This window comes from Sinocyclocheilus rhinocerous, unplaced genomic scaffold, assembly GCF_001515625.1.
Source record: "Sinocyclocheilus rhinocerous isolate Xijiao unplaced genomic scaffold, SAMN03320098_v1.1 scaffold4823, whole genome shotgun sequence".
Classification (NCBI taxonomy): Eukaryota; Metazoa; Chordata; class Actinopteri; order Cypriniformes; family Cyprinidae; genus Sinocyclocheilus; species Sinocyclocheilus rhinocerous.
In genome coordinates this window covers 101,709-114,402 of record NW_015644448.1, presented here as the reverse complement: position 1 = coordinate 114,402, position 12,694 = coordinate 101,709, and the positions used below count along the sequence as shown (strand labels likewise).

The 12,694-nt window shown below is 37.1% G+C and overlaps 1 protein-coding gene across 1 annotated transcript; it reads left to right on the top strand.

The window, feature by feature from the left end:
* Positions 1–3,712: 3,712 nt before the first annotated feature.
* LOC107758343 (zinc finger protein 239-like) lies at positions 3,713–11,486 on the top strand (the record flags this gene model as incomplete). Its single annotated transcript, XM_016576055.1, has 2 exons — positions 3,713–3,739; positions 10,507–11,486. Coding segments are annotated over 2 exons (908 nt in total), but the record flags the coding sequence as incomplete, so codon positions are not given.
* Positions 11,487–12,694: the final 1,208 nt, after the last annotated feature.

The following is a 12,694-nucleotide window of genomic DNA, read 5'->3' as shown; positions in this document are numbered from 1 at the left end:
AAAGGTCAACATGCATTGCGAGTATTTTATGAGAGTAGGAACTGTAAGGGGATAAAAGCGTATAATTGTCTGAATATAAATATCAGACTCTTCATAACCTCCTTACAGGATAAAGAAATGACAGGAAGACGTGACTGTGATCAAAGTGAACGTGTGTTCCTGCAGAACATTACTCTTACCTATAGGTTACAACTGAGTTTGTGATTTTATTCATTTTTATCATCTTTAAAACTCTGCATTAAAAATTAAAATAATAATAAGCTATATTCAACATATACAATGCTTAAATTTATTAAAACAAATTTATGTAAGGTTTTTAACAAATTATGGTTTGTGCCACTGCTGCTCTAAACTAACAGTACTGGTGATTACCAAAATCATTTTTTAGCTTTCTGTATTGGTTAGTCCTCCAATATGCATAAGCTCTTTAGTAACGGCAGTAGGCTATTTCTAATACTATAATATAGGCCAAAAGCTGTTATGAAGGGCATAGGCCTTTTTTATGTGAATAAATACTATTTAGTTGTTTAAGTTTATTTGCCCAATAAATGACTAACATTTTTTGATTTAAACAATTTTGACAGATTCCTAAAATGTGTTTTCTCTTTATTATGGCAAGTGGCCCAATAAATTAAGCACTGTATGTTTTCATAGCATTCAGTTGGCACGTTTGTTTGAAGGACATTGGGCAAAATGTGGAATAGTGTTTTTTGTCAATAAAATAATCATTGCACCCTCCTGTGGCCTTGGGAGACAATTAGACCTATACAATAAAGACCTATTTAATCTGCATATAAAACATTAGAAATGAGGTATTTGTTTAATATTTATTGTGTTTGATTGTTAAAACAAAAAATATTTGTTGTTTGTCTCAATAAATTGTGTTAATTATAAATACAGTGGTTAAATAAAAAAAAAAATTTCTATTCCTTTTTGTTTTAAAAAAGGTTATAAAAAAAGTCAATAATTATCGATACCGACCGATATGAAACATTATTTCGTTGATAAATGTTTTTAGCTATATCGCCCAGCCCTAGTTTGATAAAATATTTCCAACTGGGGTTTGAATTTGAGCAATAAAACTCTTTGCAGTTTGAAGTCTAAGTTACAGTGCAAGAGCTTTGCCTGGTTTATCACCAAATTCATAGAAACGGTGTCGTGACTTGAGTAAAAGCTGCTCCGCTTGGTTAGTGGAAAGAAGTGACTGGCTTTTTAAAGGGGTGGTTGACTGGGTTTTTTCTAGGCTTGATTGTTGCCAGAATTTTAAAAGACGATATCTCCCATTTGCATTGAACTTTCAGCGCTGCAACTTTGCAGATATTGTTTATGCTCAAACAGCAACATTACACACTAACTAACGTTAAAAAAGTGAAATCGCAGTCAACCACCCCTTTAAATGGCTCACTGTATCATTGACTCACTCGAATAGTTTAAAAACATGGATTCATTCAGTAAAGAAACACTGCTGTGTGCTCATCACAACAGTTCTCCTAGGGCAGGGCTGTCCAAACTCGGTCCTGGAGGGCCGGTGTCCTGCAGAGTTTAGCTCCAACCCTAATTAAACACACCTGAACCAGCTAATCAAGCTCTTACTAGGCATAGAAGCTTCCAGTCAGGTGTGTTGAGGCAAGTTAGAGCTAAACTCTGCAGGACACCGGCCCTCCAGGACCGAGTTTGGACAGCCCTGTCCTAGGGCAGTGCTTCTCAAAGTTTGGACTCCGGTCCGGATCCGGACCTGGAGGGAATTCAGTCTGGACCCGCCTCCATTTAGTATTTCAAGAACACGAATTATTTCCTACTTTGATAAAGGCATGTTAAGCTTGTAAATCATATGTTTAGTTTTTTAAACCGCTATATCTTCGCTTCAACAGCGCCTCCTGCTGGCAGAGAATCAATTTGCATTTGCAAGTCTGTGGGAAACACTGGTGTCTGTCAGCAAACATAAACAAAAAGCATGCTTCAGAACTGTTTTGAGAAGGTGCTTTGAGCCATGTATTATTACTATGACTACTACTACTACTACTACTACTATTACCATCTTGTGCCCTGCAATAATCATTTACTCAAACTCGCTTTTATGAGATAAAGGGGGGGGAAAAAAATCGGCATCATATATCAGCCATCGGCTGCCCTGATTTCTAAATATCGGCATCGGCCAGTGAAAAACCCTTATCGGTCGACCTCTATTGCTGACACTTAAATTAATTGTTTTGACACTTTTGCACTTTATTTAAAAAAAAAAATGTTTATTTGTTATGTATGCTTATTAAAAACAAGTTTTGTAATAACCAATTGTTCCGGTCCAGACGTTTGACACTGATGAAAATTCAGATTTGGACCTTGGAATATAGACTTTGAGAACCCCTGTCCTAGGGCTTTAATTTCGTTGGCCAAATTAATGTCTAAAATGTAATTATTTGCACCTTTACCTTATCTTCATTTTTAAGCAAAAACTTTTATGTAACCCAGGGCTTAAAGTTCTCCGGAACCGTGCCGGATCTCCGTCGTGCAGTGTTTAGCTGAAAAAAAATCCTACATTAAAAAAAAAATTGTTTATCACTTTCGAGTCCATGAGTTCGCCTACCAATGGTATGAGAGGAGCACAGCTTTCACTCTCAACCAAACTAACATTACTAGCCAATCAGAATTTTTTTGCTCTTATAAACATGAGACGCGCATAATAGTATCCAATTGCAGAGTCGCAGCCCTGATGAATTGAGAAGCACGACAAAAAGCTGCGAGGCGCAATGGTCAAAGATGTCCATCTAGCGCATATTTACATAGAAAAACTAATTAAAAAGCAGCAGAGCTTTGTAAACAGCTCAGAGTAATCATGTCATCTCCATAAGAACGATATGATTGCCAGAACAAATTTACCGGGATTTTTGAAAAGGTCCTGTTCACTAGGGCTGTGTCTCACCAGCAAAGTCACGATATGATCTGTATCACGATACAGAGGCCACGATACGATACATATCATGATACGGGACTGCACTGAATTTCACCTCAGAAGAATTGAGTAAAACAGCTGTTTATTAAACACTGCATACTATAGGGCTGTTGCTAACTATTGGCAGAGCAGGCAGTTGACCTCTGCATTATGAAGGGCCTCCATAACTGTACCACAGTACAATATAGGTAATGGCATATGTTTCATGCTTACATTGTGCACTCCCCACCAGGTACAATATTCAGATTGTCTTGTTTGTACTCGTTCTAATAAATTTATATTGTAATGTACTCATTCTAATATATTTAAATCATCTTAACATTGCTGGTAGGTTATCATTGCACATATCAACACACTCTCTACGTTTAAAAAATAAAAATAAGAAGAGTTCTAAACTAATGCGCTGCCTTCACTGTACCTCACGCACACACGTTAGTCACTCACACTGCGCGCGCGCACAGACATTCTTTTCAGCGCTGCACCACAATTTTATCAATAAAATAGCTTAATCGCTGAAGAGCTACATTATCTTTCTCAACAAGGAGCTGGTAACATCATAGTTTCTAAAGCAATTAAAGCCACAGCTTCACTGTTAACAACGGCAAAACGGTGGTCATTTATACATACACAGCCTCTCTCTCTCTCCCCTCTCTCTCATAAATGAACACTTGATAAATTACACTTTTCTGAGAATAGAATAGTGGAGATCGCTATACTGCAAGCTAACCGGTGTTTTCAGAAAGCAAGCGCGTTTATCCACAGTGAAGAGAGCGCGCGTACACATGGTTGCCAGGTTGGCAAAAACAAGTAACACACTTGGCAGATATTTCCGTATTGGGCAAGTGGGAAGTTCCGTTTCGGGGATTACGTCTCTTTATATCAGGCAACCCCGGTTGTGTTCCTCTGCGACCAGATTAAACCTTGTTGTAGCCTATATATTATGCTGTATTCATTATTTTTTAGAAACCTTGCCCTTTTCTACTCCGTTTTAAACGCTGCTCTTGTATTCAAATTAAGCGCGGCCCACTGCAGTGCATGTGCCGCGATATCGATACAGGGACAGCTCAAATCTCAAATCAAAGGGTCAAATCTCTGTGGCGATACATCGATGTATTGAACACAGCACTACTGTTCACACATGATCTCTTAATGGTAACTTACAGGTAATTTACCAGTAAAGACTGTATGTGTGAGAGGGGCTAAACTCTTCCTCTGCATATGCTGTGAATTTGAATTGCCTAACGTTCATCTGGGAAAACATTGTGCATTATCTCACTAGATTTGTAATGTAAATAATTTATCAACTTTGCCAACACAGGAGAATACATCAACCTATTTCTAATTATGCCATTTTTTGTACATCGCGATTTCAAAACAAACATTTCTGAGTTTGCATGTGGCCAAATATAAAAATTTAATGGATTTAAACATAGTTTAATCACGCTGTAAAGTGAAACGTCACCAGGCCGTTTATTCAACGAATTGTTGAATAAAGTCGTTTTTTTTTTTTCTTTCGCGCACAAAGTATTCTTGTAGCTTTGTAAAATTACGGTTGAACCCCTGATGTCACATGGATTATTTTACAGATCTCCTTGCTACGTTTCTGAACTTGGGAACATTTCAGTTGTATTGCTGTCTATGCAGGGTCAGACAGCTCTCAGATTCCATCAAAAATATCTTAATTTGTGTTCCGAAGATGAACGAAGGTCTTACGGGTTTGAAACGACATGAGGGTGAATGATTAATGACAGAATTTTTATTTTTGGGTGAACTAACACTTTAAGTTCAACAGAAGAGGGTAAACTTTATCACTCGACTGAATCTGCACATGCATTTTGGAAGGTGTTCTTGCTCCGTCCAAGCAGTAAATGCAAATGTCTCTGAAAGAGCACCATATAGCGTAACTTCAGCCGCTCAGGTATGTCAATACAACCCACTTCAGGGGCTGACAAAATTACTTTTTAAAATCAGTCAGAGCTATTGAAATGCATCTTAATATTTACAAGTAAATCTCCAATAGGGCTGCACGATAAATCGCGACCAATATTAGGCAAAAGCTGCGATATTCATGCACACATCTTGTCAGTGAAGCACGGTTCTGTGATCAGTAGTAAATTTCCATCCGAAGGCCAGAGGGCGCTCTCGCGCAGAAACTCCAAATATGCCCTGCAGAAGAAATCCTGGGCCTTCATTTAACAACAGTGCGTATGAGGAATGTGTGTAAAAATAAGGACAAAATATAGAACCTTTTCTACGCACTGTTGATAAATGAGGCCACAGGAAATCCCTGTCGTTGCAGCTGAATAAACAGAAGATTTAAATGCTTTCATTGATTCAACGTGACTAATAAACACACGGCTACAACAACATGGTTTATCTGAGTTGTTCTTATTATAATTTTCCTTATAATAAAGTATTGAATATGCAATGCCTTTATCACTGCTTAGAATACTATGAAATATGTTGTGTGCCTTATTCTGTGTAAGAAGTCACATCATCTCACAGAAGGATTTATTTCAAACACTCGACTGACGTTATGAAGTGAGGTTGGAGTAAAAACATGTTATTAGGGCTGGGCAAAAATTTTTTATTTTTCGATTAATCTTTTTTTTTTAACATCATACAGTGGGGAAAATAAACATCATCATCATCATAGTATAAACAGGCTACATATACATGCTGTCTTTAAACATTGTTAAAAGACTATAATTTATCCACCTTTTTCTTCAACGCGGTAGTAAGCCTATGGGTGAGACTTCCGGTTCATTAGCCGCTATAGGTAAATAACGAGGAGAATAACAACGTGCAGTAAACTGTAAAACTGTTTGCACTACAAACCAGTGTGTTCATAATTAAGGTAATACATTAAAATAATATAAGACACACCAACTTTCAATATCAAGAAGCAAAACGAACTGTTTTGTTCAGCTAAAAATAGCTGGACGGAGTGGACGCAGATGAGACCGGAAGTCAGACCCATAGAATTTACAAATGGCTGCGGCCATTTTTACTACAAGAAAAAGGTGGATAGTAATACTATAAATCTGCGGAAGCATTTAATATCATGCATAAGGCGGCATGATTTCCGCAATGAATGAATGACGGATGGCGAGGCACACTGTTTTGTTTACTACACACATACTAAAGCGCGGATTATGCTCGCGGTGTTTTCAGCTTCTGCCGTCTCACTATGAACACGAATGTCATCTCCAGCTGCTCTTGAGAGTCACTTCATTAGCATTTTACCGTTTCATTTGAGAAAACTACCGTCATATCACATACACAGCAGCTGCAAGTTCTTCACGGCAACCCGTCAAAATAAAAGTTTAGTTTAACGTTAAGAAACTGTGTCAGAATATATTACTATTTAGCAGTCTTAAGACTCAATGCTACTACTGCTAATAAATATTTCTTTATTTTTAAAGGAATAATCACATCTGTTTTTCTTCTGTGCAGCACTTTGTTTGCCAAAAAATAAAAGGGTTTAATTCTCATTTGATTAGGATAAATTAAATTAATGTTTTATGCCTCCATCTGATTACCAGAAAAATTAAGAACATTTTATAGGGCCTTATTATTGTTTAAAAAAGGACACTATACCAAAAAAAAAAGAATAGGTTACAGGCATGTGGTTCTTAATTTCTTTTTATTAATTCACCATTTGTAAACTTATGTTTACTGTTCGTTTTTTAGAAATATCAATAGCATTTGTATTAAAACTATATTCACTGAATGTAATAAAAAAAATCGTGAATCGAATCGAATCGGGACATCTGAATTGATACCCAGCCCTACGTTATTAAATGTGGTATTTTCACGTGCTTTCAGATGGAGCAGCATTTACTACACGGTGCCGTAGTTCACAGAGAAGCTACGCAAACAGCTGTTAGTGCAGAACGATTTCTTCGTTTTAATAATCGTGTGATTATATCGTCTGCGTTTATTTAATTTTTTTTGTGTAGCTTGTTAGTGAACTAAGACTCGGTGTAGTAAATGCTGCTCCTTCTGAAAGCACGTGATGGAGATTTACTTCTGATTACAAAACTGGCTTTACTGACAAGATGCACATGACAATTGCATTCGATTAATCGTGCAGCCCAACTATAATATATTAAAAATAATAATTTAAAGATTTTGCAACACGCGTGTCTACTTTCTACTGCAAGGATCCCGACTGCGATGGTCGCATTTTGCGGTTTTGTAAACATTTTTCTGCATGTGTGACTAAATTGCCGGTGCGACCACCGCACTGCCCAACTTATAAGCGCTGCCATTTCTGTTGCATATGAGACACATCAAATGGCAAATTAAACAAAAGTGTAACAAAACCTGCGCAGCATGGACAATTTAGCAGCTCGGACCAATAATTGACCTACTGGTATGCCCCTACCCTCAAACGCAGATGAGACGATGGCAGTTCAGTATCAGTTGCAAGGGGACCGGAACTCGGACATCTTTAGGTTTTAGCGTCATAGAGAAACATTGGAAGATCTGAAGCTTTCATCGGTTTGATGCTGTTTATGCTACAAAAATGGAAAAACGATGTGCCCATGGCACTTGTAACACAGATTCCAGGTATCCTGAGAGTATGGGCAATGACATTTATTTTATTCCATTTCCTAATCCTAAACAAAACAGAGCAAAATGTCCCTAAACATTCAGTCCCAATCCCAATGAAGATGAAAACGTTCATTTTCTGGTTGTCATACTCTCATTAAGTTACAATTTTCATCTGCTCAAGCAGTACATTAATGCCATCTTGTGCTTCAGCAAGGTATCTCTGGCTAAAACTAGCTAACGTTAAAGTTAATGAGTCCATGCTAACATACAAACCTAAAAAGCAAACTATTCACAAATCATGTACAGTGTAGGTCAAAAACACATAAAAGGTCTAACGTTACATTTTAGTGCCTCTCCATATTAAACTGGTTAAATGTAAATTAATTTAATCTTACACTGCGGTACATGAACAGTGTTGTCATTGCGATTGTGGCGGCCGTAACATGAGACTTCTCCTGTTTGCATTGTGACCTGTATTTTTTCATATTTATTTTAAAATCTTTTATAAATCTCTCCATGGCATATTGAAGTCCCACAGCTGAATGATGGTCCCTCTGTGTCCAAAATTGATCAAAAACATCTTGGGACAAGGCTTTCACACTGAGACATTAAGACAGTTAGCAACTCTGTTTGTTTGTCTGAGTGAGCAAGGGGGGGTGGGGCTTACCGATGGGACCACTAATTGAAAGCAGCGCAAGCAAACTGGTCAGCAAACGAGCTCAGAACAGGTTTACTTGGGATCCAATGTTGATCTCGCGACACTGTTACAGCACAGCACTGTGAGATCTAGTGAGAAGCATTCAAATTCTGCACAGAATTCTGTTATGAACAGATCAAACAGAGCTGACGCAGAAACCCAGAAGCAGTAACGCTAACTATAACCATGATGTTGTGGCAGAAATAGTACAGTGTTATTACATCATGAATTTCTCTCTCAAAAGGTTGTACAAACCCTGAAATTAAAGAACTTTTCAGTGACTTTCAAGTATTCCACACAGCTGTTTCCAGCACTTTAAAACTCTAAAAATGATCCAATTAAACAAAACGCAATGTATATCAAAATATAGTTTTGAGGTTAATAAACACTTGTGTAAAATTAAAAAATACATAAAATTACCACAATAACCAGTAGATGGCAGCAGAGGAGCATTTATTGGCTTATTAGTCATTCATTTCTACTTGCTTTATATTTAGAAATTTTAAAATAACTATTATAAAATATTAGATCATCAAGAAATAAATTTTTGTCAAAGTTTTGCACTATTTTTTGTGTATGTAGTAAGAAAATATACAAATCACCAATCTTTCCTTCACTTTTTGACTGAATTGCACATCAATTAAAATCACTGAAGTTGTCGGTCAGTTCTATATAATACTAGGGATGCACCGATACCACTTTTTTCAGAACGAGACCGATACTTTCATTTTTGGTACTCGCCGATACCGATACCTGTATCTTCACAGCATTTGTAATTTTTTTTTTTTTAATATTGGGTACAGAAACAAAATAATAGTAATAATAATAATATGAATCATGTTAGTTGGTTCATATAGCAAACAGATATTACCTTCAATTATTTCCACACTTAATTATACCTGTTAAAATGTATTGTATAAGCTTTTGTTACTTTCACTGTTCATTTTAATGGCGCATAAGAGCTGCTCCATTGCAGCAGCTCAATATACTGTAATCACAAAACGTTTTACCCAGACTCAACGCAGCGACACTTAGTCAATATTGTAGTTGCATCTAGGGATGCACCGATACCACTTTTTTCAGAACGAGACCGATACTTTCATTTTTGGTACTCGCCGATACCGATACCTGTATCTTCACAGCATTTGTAATTTTTTTTTTAAAAATATTGGGTACAGAAACAAAATAATAGTAATAATAATAATATGAATCATGTTAGTTGGTTCATATAGCAAACAGATATTACCTTCAATTATTTCCACACTTAATTATACCTGTTAAAATGTATTGTATAAGCTTTTGTTACTTTCACTGTTCATTTTAATGGCGCATAAGAGCTGCTCCATGCAGCTCAATATACTGTAATCACAAAACGTTTTCCTAAAATAATGCAGGGAACCACTCTTTATACATTATAGGAGTGCAGGCGTACTATTTTGGTGATGTAATTTGCGCCACGTGCAGTGTACACGGACCCTGTACACGGACCAACCTCATAAAGTTGTGTTGCTTGACGTTTAAAATAAATGCTGTTTATAGTGAATGCCCCTATCATTTTTGTTTGTTTTATATTTACGATTTAGTTTTAATCCAAATGCATGCGCTAATGGAGCGAACAGCAATCAAGATCATGCAACAGAAGTGCGCGCTCTCGGACTCTCTCTCTCTTGCTCTCTCTCTCTCTCTTTCTCTCTCTCGCTCTCCTTACCGTCAAATAACTTTAGTAACTTGTGCATTGTTTTAATAACTCCATTCTATTCTCTGTTGTTCTGTTTTCAGTGTTTCTTTTTCTGGACACAGCTCTATTCACACGCTGTTTGGTATCGGCTTTTGGTATCGGGGCATTTTTACGAGTACGAGAACAGGAGCGCAGTATCGGGCCCTATAGTATATAACTATATAACTATAGTATATAATACTTTAGAATAATAATGGTACATTTAGTAAGAGTAGAATATATAAATTTTCTATTTGAAAATAAGATTTAGCACGTTACTGATATTACTAAAAGTTAATTTTGTATGCTTCCCAACTCAAGCTAAGTGCTTTACTGTCAAATGTGTATTACCAAGAAATAAACATGTGGTATTATTAGTAACTGCACTTGTTAATGCAAAGCCATAGTAATTTTATGATTAAATTATCATTATTTTTTGATACCCCACACACCAGCCCCCCCAGCGCTACCAAATCTGCTTCTGGCGCCACCATCCGTAGAACTTGGCACTGCTCTCAAATATTAGTCTGGAGCCATGCACTGTTACATCAGGGTTCACTTTTATGTTCACATTTCACCATTTTCATACTGGAGAGAAACCATTCACTTGTGATCAATGTGGGAAGAGTTTCACACAATCAGCACACCTTAAGAAACACATGAACATCCACGCTAGAGAGAAGCAGCACGCATGTGATCAGTGTGGTAAAATATTTTTATGGGCTTCAGTTCTGAAGAAACACTTAAAAGTTCATTCAAAGAAGAAGCCACATTCATGTAATTTGTGTGGTAACAGTTTTTTGCGTCTACAAAATTTGAAAGTAGGTCAGAAAATACATACTGCTGTGGGAGAGTACATGTGCTTTGAGTGTGAAAAGACTTTTACTTCAGAGACCTGTACAAAATTGCATGAAAGCAACCACACTGGAGAAAAACCTTATAAGTGTTCACACTGTGACAAGAGATTCAGTCAGTCAGCACATCTGAAAAGACACAATGGGATCCACACTGGAGAGAAACCTCATAAGTGTTCACACTGTGACAAGAGATACAGTCAGTCAACATATCTGAAAACACATGAGATGATCCACACCGGAGAGAAACCTCATAAGTGTTCACACTGTGACAAGATATTCAGTAGGTCAACAGACCTGAAAACACATGAGAGGATCCACACTGGAGTGAAACCTTATAAGTGTTCACACTGTGAAAAGAGATTCAGTCAGTCATCACATCTGAAAACACATGAGAGGATCCACACTGGAGAGAAACCTTATAAGTGTTCACACTGTGACAAGAGATTCAATAATACATCAAATCTGAAAACACATGAGAGGATCCACACTGGCGAGAAACCGTATCACTGCACTGCATGTGGGAAGCGTTTCAATCGTTCATGTACTCTACACAGGCATACAAAAAACAATCACAGTAAGGCCCTGTACACACAGAGACACATTTAGCTGTATACGTAAATATTTTGTATCGTATTTGAGTTTCGTCCAGACGACTCTGGCATTTTGGGAGCCTGAAAACGCAATTTTTTTAAAAACCGGGTCTCAAGAGTGGATAAATCTGAAAACGACACCTTTATGTTCGGTGTGTACAGCCAATCCGTATATTTTGTGACACGATGATGTCATCACCCCACATCTCAACCCCAGTCAGACACCGCTACGTCACGTAACAACATCAACAATAACCACAATGGCGGACTGCATGCTTGTGTTTGTGCTGCAAAAGCCCATTAGCTTTACTAACTTTACTAGCTTTTCTTGTTGTGTTGGGTTTGTGTACTGCGCGCAAGGTTGATGCACATGCGCCAAGTCATCTTCTCCTTTTTTAGTGTATCTCTGTAGTAGAATTACAGCGCCACTTACTGGTCTGGCATGAATACTACATCATTTTGAGTCAGTTTCAGTGGTTTTGTGTGTATGCAGATATTTCTTGAGATGACGCCGTGTTTACGGAAGAATGAGAAAATAAAAGATTGGATAGGGAAAGCTCTGGTTTCGTGTGGATGAGCTCTAAATAGATCATCTTCAGATGCTCCACAATAATGCATCAAGCAGTAAAATATCATCTGGATAAATCTGTCCTAACCAGTCATAACAAGCGACATGACAAAGAAACATTATCTAAAGCTTTCACAGTGAATAAAGTTTATCTTCAAAACCAGCAGATTCAGCTGTGAGATTCAGATCAACTCAAAGATGGAGTTCCTCCCTAAAGAACAATGTCAAAATGTTTTATTCTTGTATATTATTTTGCTTCATGATATAAACGATATCATTGTGTTTTCTTATGAGTTTCATATAGTTTTCACAGTGAATAAAGTTAATGTTCATCTTCAAAACCAGCAGATTCAGCTGTGAGATTCAGATCAACTCAAAGATGGAGTTCCTGCCTAAAGAACAATGTCAAAAAGTATTATTCTTGTATGCCATTTTGCTTCATGATATAAATGATATCATTGTGTTTTCTTATGAGATTCATATTATGTTCAATTGTCTTATAATGCACATGTATCACTTGTAGTTTGCTTGTAGACACTTTTTACAAACTGTTCTTGTTCAGGTCACTTTTTTTGGTTCACTTTTTTTTTTATATTGTTCTTCACTGTTGTTTTTAAAATGACTGAGTTATTCTTCCATGTAATGCTGGGTACACACCACAAGATAATCGGGCTGATTTGGGGCCGATTTCTCCCCTTCCGACAATCCTAGGTAATGTCCCGATTATCTTGGTGGTTCTAAAGATTATCTTATCA